The sequence below is a fragment of the Pipistrellus hanaki genome (assembly GCF_964339955.1).
Source record: "Pipistrellus hanaki genome assembly, chromosome: 16".
Taxonomy (NCBI): domain Eukaryota; kingdom Metazoa; phylum Chordata; class Mammalia; order Chiroptera; family Vespertilionidae; genus Pipistrellus; species Pipistrellus hanaki.
The window spans coordinates 17,856,739-17,874,496 of record NC_140518.1 but is presented as its reverse complement, the minus strand read 5'-3'; the positions used below and the strand labels follow the sequence as shown (position 1 = coordinate 17,874,496).

Genomic DNA, 17,758 nt, shown 5'->3' with positions numbered 1-17,758 from the left:
AAGGTTGTACAACATTTTCAAAGTACTTAATGCCACTGAATTGTATACTTAAAAATAGTTAAAATGACAAATTTGTTTATCACAAAAATATTTTTTTAGTTTGGGAGTTTGTTGAAGAAGGGGGTATTTACATAGTCTCAGAGTATCCCCTTCAAAAATACTTATTCACTACAAAGAGAAAAAGTGTAATTTTAGAGTAGAGAAATCTGACAGACACTACCATAACCAAGCAATCAAAGTTAACACAGCAGTACTTTTGTCAAATCATGAGGTAACATAAGATAAACTCAAATTAAGGGGCATTGTGCAAAACAACTGGCCTATAATCTTCAAAAGTGTCAAGGTCATGAAAGTTAAGACTGAGAAACTGTTCCAGATCAAAAGAAATAAAAGAGAACTGAACACAAAATGCAATGATTAATCCTAAATTGTTGGATCCTTTCACATTACTGGGACAAATGTGAAAATTTAAATGGGGTCTGTGCATGAAATCATAATAATGTAAAATGTTAGTTTCCTGATTTCTCTGCTGGTACTATAGTTACATAAGAGAATGTCTTTGTTTATAGGAAATACATAAGATCTGGGGATGATGGGACATCATGTCAATACTTTCTGATTGTTAAGGAAAAAAATATTCTTTGTATTATCTTGAAACTTTTTTTGTAAGTTTGAACTGATTTAATTTAAAAATTAAGAATAGTTACACAAACTCTAAAGAAAAACAAAACAAAACCTGAACAAAGGTGGTGATTATGGCCAGGAACTAGATCCCAAAACGAGGACTATATTGGAAGGCTAACTGCCAAAGAAATAGGAAACTTTTTCTATTCAGTAAGTTACAAAAACATTTTCTCAAAGTCATTTTAAGTTTATCAGTTATAATACGTAAATGTGGGAAAGTGAGGTTCTAGACAGGGACCCTGTTATTTTGGATTTACAATGTGGAAACAAAGGAAATAACAGGGCTAAATGTAATAATAGTTGTAGAAATAGCCATTTTATTTTGTAAAGTTTATGTTTCGGTGTTTTCCTGTTTCAGGTGATGCTGAACAGGAACTTGGTCCCCCTCCATCTGTAGATGAGGCAGCAAACACACTCATGACTCGTCTGGGTTTCCTCCTTGGAGAGAAAGTCACAGAAGTTCAGCCAGATGACCAATACAACATGGAAGTAGAAGATGAAAATCAGGTAAACTGCTTGTCACCAATTCTCTGAAACATGGGCTAAATCAACCTGTTAAACCAGGAAAGGGCAACTGTCACGTGTGTGTGTGTTTTGAGAGGAATAATCGCAATTGTTGAATGCTTTTTGATACCTGAAGATATAACTTAATTTTCTATAATCACTTTATCTGTTCAGTTTATAAAACATTTTTAAGTTTCATTCTTAGCTTTAAAAAATAATGTTAAGGTTTTGATTTGTTTATTGAATGAATGAGAAAAGGAATGGATAAATAAACCAATCAGTAAAATTGATATGCAGGCAGTTCTTGGGTTACATTGGACTCAACATATATCTTTTCATGGTTATGTTGCTATCTTCCATTTATTTATATATAAAAAAAAGTTCCGTCATTTCGATGTATGTATTATACATATGTGCTTAATGTTTTTTATTATTTACTTACCACAAGTAAAGGTCAGGAATTGTTACCTTTCTTTTATTTCTTTTTTACTGTTTCACTTCATTTACTGCTGTGTATGTGCTCCATGTGAATGACGTAGATGCTTATGTAGGAGGGTTCCAACTTACGGTGAAAATCGCATTATGTCGCGAAGTAAGAATGGATCTCCAACATAACCCAAGGACCTACTGTATATATGCTTAAGCTTCCTTATAAACCAATATAGTAGAGTCCATTTATATTAACTTTTAGATATTAAAAAAATGGAAACACACTGCCAGAAAGTGGTTTAATAATATTTAAATCTAGGCAATCTGTTAAGAACCTTACTATTCCAATGTAATATGAATAATAACACCTGACAGGATTGTTGTTAGGATCAAGTTAAATCATAGATATTAAAACACTTTGTAAGCTGTAAAATGCCATATAAATAAAGGGTATAAAATAATATGCAATATTATCCCATATAATAAAGAGGTAATATGCAAATTGACCATCACTCCAACACATAAGATGGCCACCCCATTGGTCAAAGATGGACAAAAGATGGCCAGCAGGGGAGGGAAGTTGAGGGCAATCAGGCTAGCAGGGAAGGGCACTTGGGAGGGACCAGCCCTAAAAGGGAGGGCAGTTAGGAGCGATCAGGCCTGCAGGGGAGGGCAGTTAGGGGTGACCAGGCCTGCAGGGGAGGACAGTTGGGGGGACCCAGGCATACAGGGGAGGGCAATTGGGGAAAACCAAGCCTGCAGTGGAGGGAAGTTAGGGGTGACCAGGTCGGCAGGAGGGCAGTTAGGGGCAACCAGGTCTGCAAGGAAGAGCAGTTGGGAATGAGCAGGCCTGCAGGGAAGGGCAGTTGGAAGGGACAAGGACTGCAGGGGTGGGAAGTTGGAGGGATCAGGCTTGCAGGCGAGGGCATTTGGGGGGGACCAGGCCTGCATGGGAGGACAGTTGGGGGCAACCAGGCCAGCAGGGAAGGGCAGTTAGGGGTGACCAGGCCTGCAGGGGAGGGCAGTTAGGTTTGACCAGGACTGCAGGGGAGGGCAGTTGGGAATGACCAGACCTACAGGGGAGGGCAGTTGGGAGGGATAAAGACTGCAGGGGAGGGCAGTTAGGGGTGACCACGCCAGCAGGGGAGAGCAGTTAGGGGCAATCGGGCTGGCAAGGGAGGGCAGTTAGGCGTCAATAAGGCTGGCAGGGGAGTAGTTAGGGAGTGATCAGGCTGGCAGGCAGAAGCGGTTAGGGGCAATCAGGCAGACAGGCAGACGAGAGGTTGGGAGCCAGGAGTCCTGGATTGTGAGAGGGATGTCTCAGATTGGAGAAGGTGCAGGCTGGGCTGAGGGACACCTCCCCCCCCAATTGCATGAATTTCATGTACTGGGCCTTTAGTTAGTATATAAATATATAAGCTATATGTATATGTAAAAAATAAGCTACTTCATAGCTTTCATACTTCCATTTTCAAATTTCTTAAATGAGGGAAATAATATGTCTTATACTTAGTTAATAAATGAGCAAATGAAATATTAAAATTTTTAAAACTGTATAGTATTAAACAAAGGCAAAGTATCTATATATATAAAAGCCTAAGTGACCGGCCAACTGGCCGACCAGCCAACCAGCCAGTAGCTATGATGTGTACTGACCACCAGGGGGCAGACGCTCAACACAGGAGTAGAAACCACATGCATTGAAACATGGAACAAACTGATGATTCTCAGAGGGAAGGGGAGAGGGGGAGGGTGGGAAGAGATTAACCAAAGATCTTATATGCATATAAAGGCCCAGTGCATGGATTCGTGCATAGGTGGGGTCCTTGGCCTGGCCTGCGCCCTCTTGGATCCAGGACACCTTGGGGGATGTCGGAGAGCAGGTTTTGGCCCAATCCTCACAGGTCAGGCTGAGGGACCCTACCAGTACACGAATCTGTGCACTGGGCCTCTAGTTAATAATAAAGCTAAATGATAGCCTTCTTGGAGTATAGTATATCATAATACTATCTTGGAACCACAGAAGAAAGTGACTAAATTGATAATAGAAGTTCAAGCCTTAGGAAGATTACTGTGTAGTAGGAGGTCATGTTCATTTAGTGACTTTTCTTCTGAGCTAGACAGTGTACTAACAAAGATAGAATGCTTATATTTCATGCAAATGAAAAGGGGTAAAAAGCTGGGGTAACAATACTTATATCTGACAAAATAGACTTTAAAATAAAAGAGACCAAAAAAAAGGACACTATATAATGATGAAGGGAGCAGTCTAACAAGAGGATATAACCTCATAAACATTTATGCACTCAACATAGGAGTGCCTAAATATGTAAAGCAAATCTTGATGAATATAAAGGGAGAGATGGACAATAATACAGTCTTAGTGGGGAATTTTTAAAATATATAGTTTTATTGAGTTCAAAGAGGACGGGAGAGAGAGAGAGAAAGAAATATCAATGATGAGAGAGAATCATTAATCAGCTGCCTCCTGCACACTCCCTTTTGGGGTTCCAGCCCATAACCCAGGCATTTGCCCTGACTGGGAATCAAACTGTGACCTTCTGGTTTATAGATGGACACTCAATTATTGAGCCACACCAGCCTAGTATAGTAGGGATTTTAACACCCAATTGACAACAATGGATAAATCTTCCAGACAGAAAATCAACAAGGAAACTGTGGCCTTAAATAACACACTAGATCAGATGTATTTAATTGATATCTTCAGAGCATTTCACCTCAAAGCAGCAGAATATACATTCTTTTTAAGTGCATCTGTGACATTTTTTCTTTTAAAAAATAATATTTTATTGATTTTTTTTTTTACAGAGAGGAATGGAGAGGGATAGTCAGAAACATCGATGGGAGAGAAACATCAATCAGCTGCCTCCTGCACACCCCCCTACTGGGGATGTGCCTGCAACCAAGGTACATGTCCTTAACTGGAATCAAACCTGGGACCCTTCAGTCGGCAGGCCGACTCTCTATCCACTGAGCCAAACCAGTTAGGGCATTTTCTAGGATTAAACCACATGTTAGGACACAAAACAAGTTCCAATAAATTTAAGAAGATTGAAATTAACATCAAGCATCTTCTCTGACTATAATGCCATGAAACAAGAAATCAATCACAAGGAAAAAAAACACACAGAAAAACACACAAAAATGTGGAGGCTAAATAACATGTTACTAAACAATGAATGGGTCAACAATGAGATCAAGGGACAAATCAAAAGATAACTTGAAACAAATGAGAACACAATAATCCAAAATCTTTGGGGCACAGCAAAAGCAGTCTTGAGAAGGAAACTCATAGTAGTATAGGCATATCTCAAGAAACAAGAAAAAATTCAAATTGAAGAACATATTTGCTGATACATCTGATAAAGGCTTAATATCCAAAATATATTAAAAAAAAAAAAAAACTTATAAAACTCAAAACCAAAAAAAAATTCAATTAAAAAATGGGCAAAGGACTGGAATGGACACTTCTCCAAAAGGGACATATAAGTGGCCAATAGTCATATGAAAAGATGCTCCACAGTAATAATCATCAGAGAAATGCAAATTAAAACTACACTGAAATATCACCTCACACCTATTAGAATGGCTGTCATCAATAAATCAACAGAGGCTAGGCTCCTCCCTTTGGGATTGCTACAGCTGTTCGGATCTGGGATGGCTCCATCCTTTGGGACTGGGTTCGGTTCTCAGGGCTAGGCTCCACCCTTCGGCAATGGCTTTGTCTGTTCGGACAAATTGAGATCATAGAGGCTGGGCCTCAGCTCTTGGCAACTAGTGTCAGCCCTTTGGGAGTAGTTTCGCCTCTTAGGCGTTGGGTGGGCTTTTCCGGGCATGGCCCAGTCTCCATGAGATTGTCTTACAGGAAAGGACCCTTAAGTGAGCATACTTGGCCTAGAAGCCAGAGGTTGAAAGGGTGGCTGACTCCCAGTGAAGAGGTGCCTGTGGAAATCACTGTAATACACTGAGGCTGGGGGGATGGGGAGAGAAGAAAAAATGAAAAGAAGAAAAAGAAAAAATAAACCAACTGACAAGAAGTGCTTGCGAGCATGTGGAGAAAGAGAACTCTCATGCACTGTTGGTGGAGATGCGGATTTGTACAGCCACTGTGGAAAACAGTATGGAGTTACCTCAAAAAATTAAAATGGGCCGAAGCCGGTTTGGCTCAGTGGTAGAGCGTCGGTCTACGGACTGAAAGGTCCCAGGTTCGATTCCGGTCAAGGGCATGTACATTGGTTGCGGGCACATCCTCGGTGGGGGGCGTGCAAGAGGCAGCTGGTCGATGTTTCTCCCTCATCGACGTTTCTAGCTCTCTATCTCTCTCCCTTCCTCTCTGTAAAAAAATCAATAAAATATATATTTTAAAAAAAAATTAAAATGGAACTCTTATGGCTCAGCAATTCCTCATCTGGGGATATATCCCAAGAGACCCAGAGCAGTAATTCCAAAGAATATATGCATTCCTATGTTCACTGCAGCATTATTTACAATACCCAAGATCTGGAAGCAGCCCAGATGTCCATCAGTGGATGAGTAGATAAAAATGCTGTGGTACATTTGCACAGTGGAATACTACTATGCCATTAAAAAGAAGTAAATGTTACTATTTGTGACAGCATGAATGAACCGGAAGAGCATTATACTAAGTGAAATAAGCCAGTCAGAGAAAGATAAGTATACGATTTCACTCATTATGTGGAATCTAATAATCAAAATAGAAATAGACTCATAGATACAGAGAACTGACAGCTGTCAGAGGGGAAGGAGTTTGGGGACTCATTGAAAAAGATAAAGGGATTAAGGGGGGAAAAACAACTCACAGACACAGCAGTATGATGATTCCCAGAAGGAAAATGGAGGTAGAAGATATAATGGTGATGGGAGGAGACTTGACTTGGGGTATAGTATACAGTTGTATAGAATTATACACCTTAAGCCTATATAATTTTACTAACCAATGTCACCCCAATAAATTCAGTAAAAAAAGAGAGGAAACATTGCTTTGTTTTTGTCATTCCACAGGTGATTCTACTGCATGCCCAGTTAAAAATCATTCTTCTGATATTTTGTAAAGATAGAGGGGATTATAAAGAAATTGAAACTCCTTCCTACTCTGGAGAAAAATTCTATAGTAGAAAAGAAATGGCATATATTTGATAGCTTATGTTTTAGGAAAAATCAGTTCCATATTTTTGATATGATTGAAAAGATTTACTTGGATGTAGGGTTCTGAGAATGTCAGTTGTGCTTGTTGAGCTGAATGTATCTTTTATGATCTGCTTATAGCATATAAATGAAAATAAAAACCTGACTTCAACACAAATTATTTAATACAAGGGATTGCATGTAGCAATATATTAGGGTGAGTCAAAGAGCCTTAATATCCTCATATCTAGTAATGAACACCTTTTCCAATCAAATATTAAATATAAATCTTCAATTTTAGCAGAGAATATGAAGACTTTATTTAAAGAAGTTGAAAAGCTTCTTTTAAAATTAAGAATTAAAGATGTGAAATTTATCATCAGTTTTCTTTCATGTGATTTTTGTCACTTGAACACACATTTTGAAAAGGATATAATTTCTTTAGTCTTTGAAAAAAATAGTACTTTTATTCATTATGTTAGTAATTTATTTGAGTAGAAAGAGCTAAAGAAAATTGAATTATTATTAAATTCATTAAATCAGAATATATTACCACCATAATTCAATCTTTTTTGTGATTATTTTTATTCTTCCCCATCAAAAACTTAAAAAGGAGGTAAATTCAAGTGTAAGAATTACTCAGGATATAAAGAGATCTTAGTCAGCAATCAGTTTCTACAGAAAAATTTAGTTTTTAATTAAATTAATATTGTTTGATCTATTTTATTAGACTAACTTTTAGGTTAAAGCATTTTCCTGCATTCATTTATTGTTTCTGGACAGCCACCTATGTTTCCAAAACACACTTATTTGCATTTGAACCTTTTTTAAAATTTTTCTCAGCTGGAGGGTTTTTTTTTCTATCCAAAGAAAAATTATGAACAAGACAAAGTTCCAAGCTTTCAGAAGTTTTGATTGGAAACTTAGCAAGATCAACTTGTACTTAATTTTAAAATGTTTTCCAATCCTACCCTGTTTGGCTCAGAGGATAGAGCATCAGCCTGTGTACTGAAAGGTCCCAGGTTCGATTCTGGTCAAGGGCATGTATCTTGGTTGCGGGCACATCCCCAGTAGGAGGTGTGCAGGAGGCAGCTGATTAATGTTTCTCTTTCATCGATGTTTCTAACTCTATCCCTCTCCTTTCCTCTCTGTAAAAAAATAAATAAATATATATATATTAAAAAAAATGTTTTTCATTAATTTATGTTAATGATAAAGAATACTTGTTACTAGAAATTTCCTAGGCAGAAAAACTGGCCACAGTCCCTGCTCATTTTAAGTTTAAGTATCACCTTAATTGTAGAATGCAGAATATCTTATCCTGGAAGGCAAAAACAAATGGAACCGCAATAAATGTAAAAGCTGCATGCAGATTTTCTTCTTTTTCTCATCAAAGATTATGTTTTACCATAAGATAATATTTTACTTTAACAGCTGGTGAGTTTATCTTATTTTTCATTCCGATTTTTCAGACCTCAGCAATCACCCAGCGGATAAGTCCCTGTTCCACCTTGACTAGCAGTACTGCCTCTCCACCAGCTAGTAGCCCCTGTTCCACCCTCCCACCAGTCAGTACAAATGCAACAGCCAAGGACTGCAGCTATGGGGCTGTCACTAGTCCAACCTCCACCCTCGAAAGCAGAGATAGTGGCATCATTGGTGAGTTGGTTTTTATGTTAATCATTTTATGTCTTTTTTTAAAAAATAATTACACAAGCTTACAGTTTTCAAAAAAGCTGGTATTTATTATCCTTAACAAAACTCTTTAACAAATTGAATCCAGGAATATATAAAAAGGGTAATAGACCAGGAATATATAAAAAGGGTAATAGAGACAATATACTATAAAGAGGATAATTCATGACTAAGTGGAGATGGGGGCCACTGATATTTTGAGAAGCCTGTTGGTGACTGCCCACTCTGATGGAGTTGACAGGGAGATGTTGCTGTGGCACGGGGCTCCCTAATATCAGTGGGAGTATGGAGACTGGTTAGCAGCATTTAATTCTCAAATGCAAGGAGGACATATTTTGATCAAGAGCTACAAGGCAGGAAGGCAACCAGGTTGTCTTCCTTTGTAATTCGCCTTCTTTCCTTGCTACTATAAAGTCCAGAACTCAACTTAATTTTCCAAAGAGAAAACTTCATTGAAAAGAAACATGGAAATTACCTCATGAACTTAGGTCTCTCCTTTTAACAATAGGAATATTTAAAATGAAAGAAGAGAATATGAATTAACATTTAAGAACTCAACTGGGATGATATTCTTGATTTATAATTATTGCTGAGATTTTTATAATTTAGATTTTAATGTATTTGAGCCCTTCCATATCTAAGGTTGATGGAAATTTTCCTGTTCATAATTCCTACTTATAATTAGTTATAAGACTCAATAAAGTTCTAGAAGCCTTTTCAGTTTTTGTTTGATTTCATTAAGGGACCAGATAGGATTAGAGCTACAGTTCAAGTATACAAACAAGGTCCTGTATTGCCTCCTTATTAGGACACATTCTTTCTCCTCTGTTAGCTTCTTCTTAGGGACTGTTTTTTTTTCCTTCTAATTCTTTGTTATATATAAAGGACCAGGAAATAAATTTAAATGAGGGAAAATATAAGATACAAAGAGTATAAATATAAAGATATTTTGAGACCTCTGGAGCACTCCAGTAATTCATGAAAATTATATAAATTTCCTTTTGATGAAATTCTGAACATTTTAGCACTGATAGGCCTTCCTTGTTTGTCCTTTAGCACTGATGTATGAGTTTGTTTGATTTATTTAAGTAGAGTTGTTAAGATAAAAATTAGAGAGATAAGAGAAAATATGTGAGAGAAATACTTTTGTTTCAATTATCTAAACTTCATGATGGAAATGAAAAGATCATCAGTAACTTTTAAAAAGTAATGTAACTAATATTCTTACTATCTAGTCTTGAATTTATAGTACTAACGGATTAATCTCCAGGGTTGTTGTTGTTTTAAACAATTCATTTTACTCTTTTTTTTCTAGCTACGTTAACAAGCTATTCTGAAAATGTAGAACGCACAAAATATGTTGGGGAAAGCAGTAAAGAATTAGGATCTGGAGGAAATCTAAAACCTTGGCAGTCTCAAAAATCCAGCATGGATTCCTGTTTATACCGAGTAGATGAAAATATGACAGCTTCCACCTATAGTCTGAATAAGATCCCAGAGAGGAATTTGGAAACAGTTTTATCGCAATCAGTACAGTCTATTCCTCTGTATCTTATGCCACGACCAAATTCAGTAGCAGGTAAGGTTTTAAAAAAAATTATCATTTTAACAGCGTCTCTATTGAAATGAAAATAAATTATCTAACAGTATTTAAATTTCCCATTCATTTTCTTTGATTAAGCTGCTCTTTTGTGTTTAGGTAATATACATGTGTATATCTTTTTTAACTTGGGGGAAGGCTTGTGTTCCTCAAAAGGTTGATTGTTTAGTTCTCCCAAAATACATAAAAACATGCACAAAATCGGGAAAAGAATCTATAAAGTACATTGTTGAACTTCTGAAAATCTTTTTTCTCACAGAAGCCTTTGAAAGGATTTCAGTTTGAGGTTTTAAAGTTTAAAAAAAAAAACCACATTAAATTAAATTGAAATATATTTCAGTAGAGTTTGTATTATCAGAAATCATCCTCTATAGTTTGAGGGAGTGGCAGACAGGCAAGAATTCTACTTGCATATTCTCAGAGCTCACTGTTCTCACAGTGTCCTATCTTATTATAAAAGAATTACCAGGTGCCTACATTGCTAAAGAATAACTCATAAATACCACTAGCAGCATCAGTCATAAAGGAATGATTTCGAAGTTTAAATGGCTGGAATATAGAACCATTATTCTTAAGCAGCTATTTAGAATTGATGTCTAAAGATATTTTTCCTACACCCAAGTTACTATTTAATAATTCAGACCAGGAACTTTTGCAGAATAATTGGGAATTCTGGCATTTTAAAAATGTGTAATAATTTGAATGTTGTCCATACTATAAAATCACAGTTAGTCTTTTTCACTTGCCTGATGAATGACTGGAGAGGAATATTTTACTGATACAAGATAATAAATTACTGACTATAGTCAAGTGCTCTTAGTTCACAGATATAATTATTTATGCAGGTGATAGTGTAATGCTGCTTGCCTTTCCCAGTTCTTTTTCATTTTCATACCTTTTCTAAACCATCACTCTTTGTTCCAACCTCTGGGAGACTATCAGCATCTGTCATCATGTGGTTATGCAGATAATGCCTCACTTGGCAGAACAGTAATTCAGAAGATTTTATTATTAATTTTTCAGGATTATTTGCTTTAATATGATGATAGAATATTTTCTCTCCTAGGCCTTTTTTAAATATGTTGATCCTTACCCATAATGTCATATTAGAATCCTAGAATGCTATAACTTACGAGAAATACATTGTGAGGTGAAAAGCCCAATATTATTTATACAAATAAAAGTATAAGTATACAAATGAAAGCATAAAGACATATACAAATAATTATAGCAAATCTCTTTGTAATAGCCATCAACAGGTGAATGGATAAACTAATTATAGTATATCTTTACAATGGATACTACTGAGCAACAAAAAGAAATTAACTATTTGTTTGTTTGTTGGGGGGGTTGTTTTTTAGAAAGGAAGGAAAGGGGAGAGACAGAAGCATCACTGTGAGAGAGACACACATCACTTGGTTGCCTCCCACACGTGCCCTTGTCTGGAATTGAACCTTTGAGTCCACAGGCTGACACTCTATCCACTGAGCCAAACCAGCTAGGACAGAAATGAACTATTGATACTATTATTACAGAAGGCAGGATAAAAACCAAGCAATGCTTAGAGAAAGGGGAATTACATTTTATTATAATTATGCACAGGCCCAGAGAAAAATGTGTCTTTTAAATTCTGAGCCCCCAACATGGAGGAAATTTTCCCTATTTATACTTTTTCTAGTTCTTTGTTTTCCAAGTTTGGAATGAGACTTCTGGACCTTCTGAAAAAGAAGGCCTACGTGCTGGGAAGGGGCCATAAGACCATATCTCAAGGCCTGGCCTGGTTCCAGCACTGACAGCTCTGTCTAGGGCATAGTTTATGGCCTCTCTGGAATGGGAGTAGTCTTATTTTTCTTATTATTTAAGCAAGCAAGCATTTACAGAAGCCAAAATAGCAGGGTTAAAATTTCAAACTGCAGTTTTTATATAAGATGGATGCTTCACTGTAACAACTAATGAATCTCAAAATAATTATGTTTAGTGAAAGAAGCCAGATTGTTTTTAAAGTACATACATAGTGTATGATTCCATTTACATAAAAATACTAGGTAATGCCAATATTCTAGGTAAATCTGCAAAATAGCAGATCCTTTACGGTTCTTGATAATGAGTTACTATTATACTCATAACCACAAAATTAAAAGGAATAGCAGTGCCAGTGATAGTGAGGATATAATGCAATTGAAATTGTCATACATTGCGGGTGGGAATATATTAATAAATTGATACCACCACTTTAAAAAGTTGCTTGGCAAGATCTATTAAAGACACATAAAGCTATTAATGCATGTTACCTAAAATCTAGCAACTTTACTCTTATATGGGATTCCCATCAAAAATAAGTTGTAATGTTCACCAAAAGACAGGATGTCTGTATCTGTTTTATTCTTAACTTCCAAAAGTTGAAAATTCAACTGTCTGTCAACAGTAGACTAGAAAATAAATTATATACAACAATGAAAAAGAAGGTACTACTGCTACAGACAACATTATGGAATGTATGAAGTATGTATATTTATATAAAGTTCAGAAAAACAGACAAAACTATGGCACTTCTATGGTGACAGAGCTAAAGTAGTGGCTACCTTTGATGGGAAGTAAAGGAGCCTTCTACTAGTATACTTTGATCTGAATGGTAGTTGCATGGGTATGTCTGTTTGTGGCATGAGAGTGTGTATAAAAAATGTACTGAGCTCTACACATGAGATTTACTTATGTAAATCGTACCTCAATTTAAAATAAATTTTAAAGTATATTTAAACTTCTTTCTAGAATGATTTTCCCTTGGCTTTGATTTAGAAATAGCAGTCTGAGGCAACATAACTTGATCTTTGAAGAAATACCTGTTTTTAGTGTATATTAACCTAATAACTTCAATAAATTGATAATTTACTTATTCATTTGTTGAAGTGGTTAAGTACCCAGACTGGCCAGAAATTATTCTAATTTCCACCTTGGTTCAGGTAGCAGCAGTTTCTGTGAAATTTATTCTTTTTAAAATCAAGTATATTTAGCTATATTTTACACATAAAATTCTCCCATATTGAGTAATTCACCCAACTCAGTAATTTTTCATATATTTACCAAGTTATGCAGCCTTAATCATAAATCAGTTTTAGAATATTTTTATTATCCCAGTAAGACTTGTCATGTTTATTTAATGTTAATTTCATTCCCATCCCAAGCTCCAGGCAACTACTAATCTACTTTCTATCTCTATAGATTTACCTTTTCTGGACATTTTATATAAATGGAGTCATTTAATATGTGTTCTCTTATGTCTGTTATGTTTTTGAGTTTCATCCATGTATCAGAAGTTCTTTTTTATTGCAAATATTATTCAGTTGTTACAGCTATTATTACTACACTAGTACAAAAATCCATGTACTTGGGGGGGTTCCCTCAGCCTGGCCTGCACCCTCTTGCAGTCCTGGAGCCCTCAGGGGATGTCCAACTGATGGCTTAGGCCTATGCTCCCTGTGGAGAATGGCCTAAGCCACAGTCTGCCTCCCACCAGGTGGGCCGATCAGGGAATGGCACTGGACAGGGAGTGGCCAGCCCTGCCCCCCCATTGCCCCTCCATTGCCACAGGTTGCCGCCACTCCCTGTTTGCAGTCTCATCCCTCTGCCTGCTTGCCAGCTCCGCGTCTCCCCCCCACACACACACACACAGACTGGTCATTCTGCTGTTTGGTTGATTTGCATATTATGCTTTTATTATATAGGATTTTGTCCATTCACCAGTTGATGAATATTTAGGTTTTTACAATCTTTTATTATTGTGAATAGTGTTGCTACAAACATTTATGTGTAATTCTTTGTGTGGACATATGCCCTTATTTCTCTTGGATAGATGCCTATGATGTATCATAAAGTAAATTTATGTTCAACTTTTTAAGAACCTGCCAAACTGTTTTCCGAAGTGGCTGCACCATTTTACATTTCCACCCACAGTATGGGGATTCCTGTTTTTCCACATCTTCTCTACCATTTGTTACTGTCTTATCACTTATTATAAGCTTTTTGATTGGGTACGAAATATTATCTTGTGGTGGTTTTAATTTTAATTTTCTAATGACTAATGATGCTAAGCACATTTTATGTATTTATTAGCTATCATATATCTTCTTTAATGAAATATCTACTCAAATCTTTTGCAATTTTTTATTGAGTTGTTTGTCTTCTTATGTGAGTAATAATTTGTTGTAAATTATGGATAAAATTTTTTATCAGGTGTTTTTGCAAAATATTTTCTGTCACTTATTTTTTTCATTTCTTACTGATATATTTTTGGATCACAGAAATTTTAATGTGCTTCTTTTATGAACTGTACTTCTGTTGTGCCCGCAACCAAGGGCATGTACCTTGGTTGCCGGCACATCCCCAGTAGGGGGTGTGCAAGAGGCAGCTGATCGATGATTCTCTCTCATCGATGTTTCTAACTCTCTATCATTGTTTTTTTATCTTTTTAATAGAAAGTATGCCGATTATATCAAGTATCATGAAACAGTGATTTTTTTTTTTCTTTGCTATTGGAGTTTGTTTTAATTCAGGTATTGGAAAATACTTCTTGTGCATACTTAAATTGTTTTCTTCCCTCTTCTTTTTCCTTTCCTGTCCCCCTCATATTAAAAGAAAAAAAAAGTGGGGCAATAAATAATATTAGCACAAATTATAATTCCTACAGACCTTAATTATTGATTTTCTTTTTACCAATCACAGTGGTCATCCTATAACACTGACTAAAAGAGATATTCAAATTCTAAGTATTATAGTACTGATCATGCTTCTCCAAAGGAAAGGAAGGGTGAAAGCTAAATGCACCATCAGAAGGCAGTTAGTTCTGTCCTGGAGAATAGGAATTTATACTGTAATCATACATATTGACTGTATTGAACAAAATATTTTATCAGATAATCATTTCTTGTCAGTGTTGAGTGTGATACAAACAGACCTACTATTGCCTACAAGGCAAGTCATACATCAGGGAATAGTTTTTACTGGGTTTTCTGTGTCTGAAAATCATGGTTTCAGTGTCCTCACAAAGAGGCAGAAAAAATGACTCAGTTCTTTTTAAAATTGAATGGATTATAGGTTGGAAATGTTTCCTAAATGTAGAAAAATAAAATTAATTGCATATGGAATTATCCTGCTAACTGTATAATGTATATAAATATTTGATGAGACCACCATCTCTGGTAGCTTAAATGATTAGATATCTAAATCATCTTTTAAAATAAATTTTCTTAGCTCAAGAGGGTGCCCTTTTCTCATTTTAACTCTAGATGTACATATTTTCCTTTACTTTCCAGTGTGTACATAGAAGTGGTTTCCCCAAACTGGGGGAAGATCAAATCTCCTTAGTTAATAGAAATAATGAATGCCGAAACTGGTTTGGCTCAGTGGATATAGAGCCTCGGCCTGCGGACTATTCCGCAGGTTCGATTCCAGTCAGGGGCATGTACCTTGGTTGCTGGCACATCCCCAGTAGAGGGTGTGCAAGAGGCAGCTGATCAATGATTCTCTCTCATCGATGTTTCTAATTCTCTATCTCTCTCTCTTCCTCTCTGTAAAAAATCAATAAAATATATTTTTTTAAAAGAAAGAAAGAATTAATGGTCTTAACTATGATATGAGCTTGAAATAGAGAGGGAAAATACAGTAGATTTATTAAATTGTTCTAAGCATATGTACAGCAGGGAAGGAGGAGTATGTAATGAAATGCCAATAATGAAAGGCTTTATTCAAATCCAGATTTTAAATTTCTCTTTAAAAAAACTTTATCTCAGTATGAGTAATATAGTTGTTTCTTTTAGAGGCTAAATAATGATGAATAATGATGTGAAAATAACATTTGCATCACTTTAAAAAGAAGAAAAAAAACACCTAGGGGAGTAATTGTTTAAAGGGTCCTTGCTGTGTTGCAGACTGCTCTCCACTGGGGGAAGAGAAGCACTTCTTTTTGCCTGAGTTTGTTGGCTTGTTATAGGGCCACATGGAGCAGGACCAGGAAATTGTCAAAGAATTATTTACAATCCTTGAGGCTGCTGCTGGATTGAACTTTAAAAACTAAAACTTTGCATTATTCCCTAAGTCCCTTGATTTTAAAAAGAATGGAAAGGACACGTGGCAAGGGAGAGGAATAGAAAGTTAGAAACACTGATGAGAGAGAAACATTGATCAGCTGCCTCTTGCTACTGGGGATGTGCCCGCAACCAAGGTACATGCCCTTGACCAGAATTGAACCTGGGACCCTTCAGTCCGCAGGCCGACACTCTATCCACTGAGCCAAACCAGTTAGGGCATAAATTTTTCTGAGATTTTTTTTTTATTATTATTGATTTTTTACAGAGAGGAAGGGAGAGGGATAGAGAGTTGGAAACATCAATCAGCTGCCTCTTGTACATCCCCTACTGAGCCTGCAACCAAGGTAGATGCCCTTGACCACAATCAAATCTGGGACCCTTCAGTCCGTAGGTTGACACTCTATCCACTGAGCCAAACCAGTTAAGGCATAAATTTTTCTGAGCTTTTAACTAAAAAATCTATATAATGAAATTTTAAAAATAATCATGTACTTTTTATTAACTATTACTAGTAAAACAGAAGTCTCTTTATTGTAAGTATAAATATATTGATCTATTAGATTTAACTGTATACTTTTAGAAACATAAAGACTCAAACAGGTAAAAGCTTATAGTTAGATAAACCAATTAAAAGCTCCACATACCATATGTAGAAAGTACTCTTTACTGAAAACAAGAGCTTTTAACTAAAATGACGAAGTCATTAAAGATGAGTTTTGGCAGTAGTAAAGCTTGTGTTTTTTCTGGGGTAACTCAGTTTTCCAAATATAAATTTAGTTATATACCTTTAAATTAAAAGTCTTATGAATGAGAAAATTAAAACTATGTGTTTTATTGTTTTCAAAATGTAAACCACTATTCCATATTTATTTTTAAGCCTGTTGTAGTAAAAGAAAATAAAGAACCCTTGTGGACTTGCGGTTGCATGGCAGAAATTATCAGAGTAGACTGTCTATGGTCATACATAATGTCTTAAAATGAAATTGGCAATGAATTGGAGGGATGTGGGAAGCAGGAAATGTTCACTTGCAACAGCTGTCCTCCATGCTTTGTGTGAAAATGAAGAGTATATCAGGGAAACATACAGACAACAGAAGTCAGTTAAAATACAAACTTTCACCATCTACTTGTTAATGTTTGGAGCTGCACATTTTCCTAAGAAAAGGATCTTAAGAATCAGGTAAATGCAAAAATGGGACGCCTGAGGGATTTAAATGAATAGAATCAGCAACTGTAATGAGGACTTTACAAAAAAATCCAGATGGGCTTTTTAGAACTTAGCACATTGGCTTAATGAATCTAAAAGTGTGAGGACCCAGAGTGGCTTCTTGCCCAGGCTGTGGCAAAGTGTCATTCCAGGCTCCCTTCTCAGATCAGCCAGAATGACAATTGTGCTGCTAAAATCTATTTGCAGTAGTGGCAACTGATAAAAAATAAATAATTCAAACTGGTTTAAAAATCAATATAGAGCTGTCTCTGGAACGTTTTGTACTAAATGTTGTCTCTGAATTTTTTTTTTCTGCCCCTTTGTGTATTAAATTATTTTGAATTCTAAAAAGTATGTCAGTTAAATGTTCTATAAGTGAGTCAGCTGTTC

The 17,758-nt window shown here is 36.1% G+C and overlaps 1 protein-coding gene across 7 annotated transcripts in view; it reads left to right on the top strand.

Annotated features, from left to right (window-relative positions):
• The window catches only part of TANC2 (tetratricopeptide repeat, ankyrin repeat and coiled-coil containing 2), a 248,763-nt gene that overhangs the window by 130,574 nt on the left and 100,431 nt on the right, over positions 1 to 17,758 (top strand). For all 7 annotated transcript variants that reach the window (XM_084861644.1, XM_084861642.1, XM_084861641.1 and 4 more), the window contains 3 exons: positions 1,043 to 1,191; positions 8,256 to 8,442; positions 9,794 to 10,057. In XM_084861644.1, coding sequence (XP_084717770.1) covers positions 1,043 to 1,191; positions 8,256 to 8,442; positions 9,794 to 10,057 — 600 coding nt within the window. The remainder of the gene's footprint in view (positions 1 to 1,042; positions 1,192 to 8,255; positions 8,443 to 9,793; positions 10,058 to 17,758) is intronic.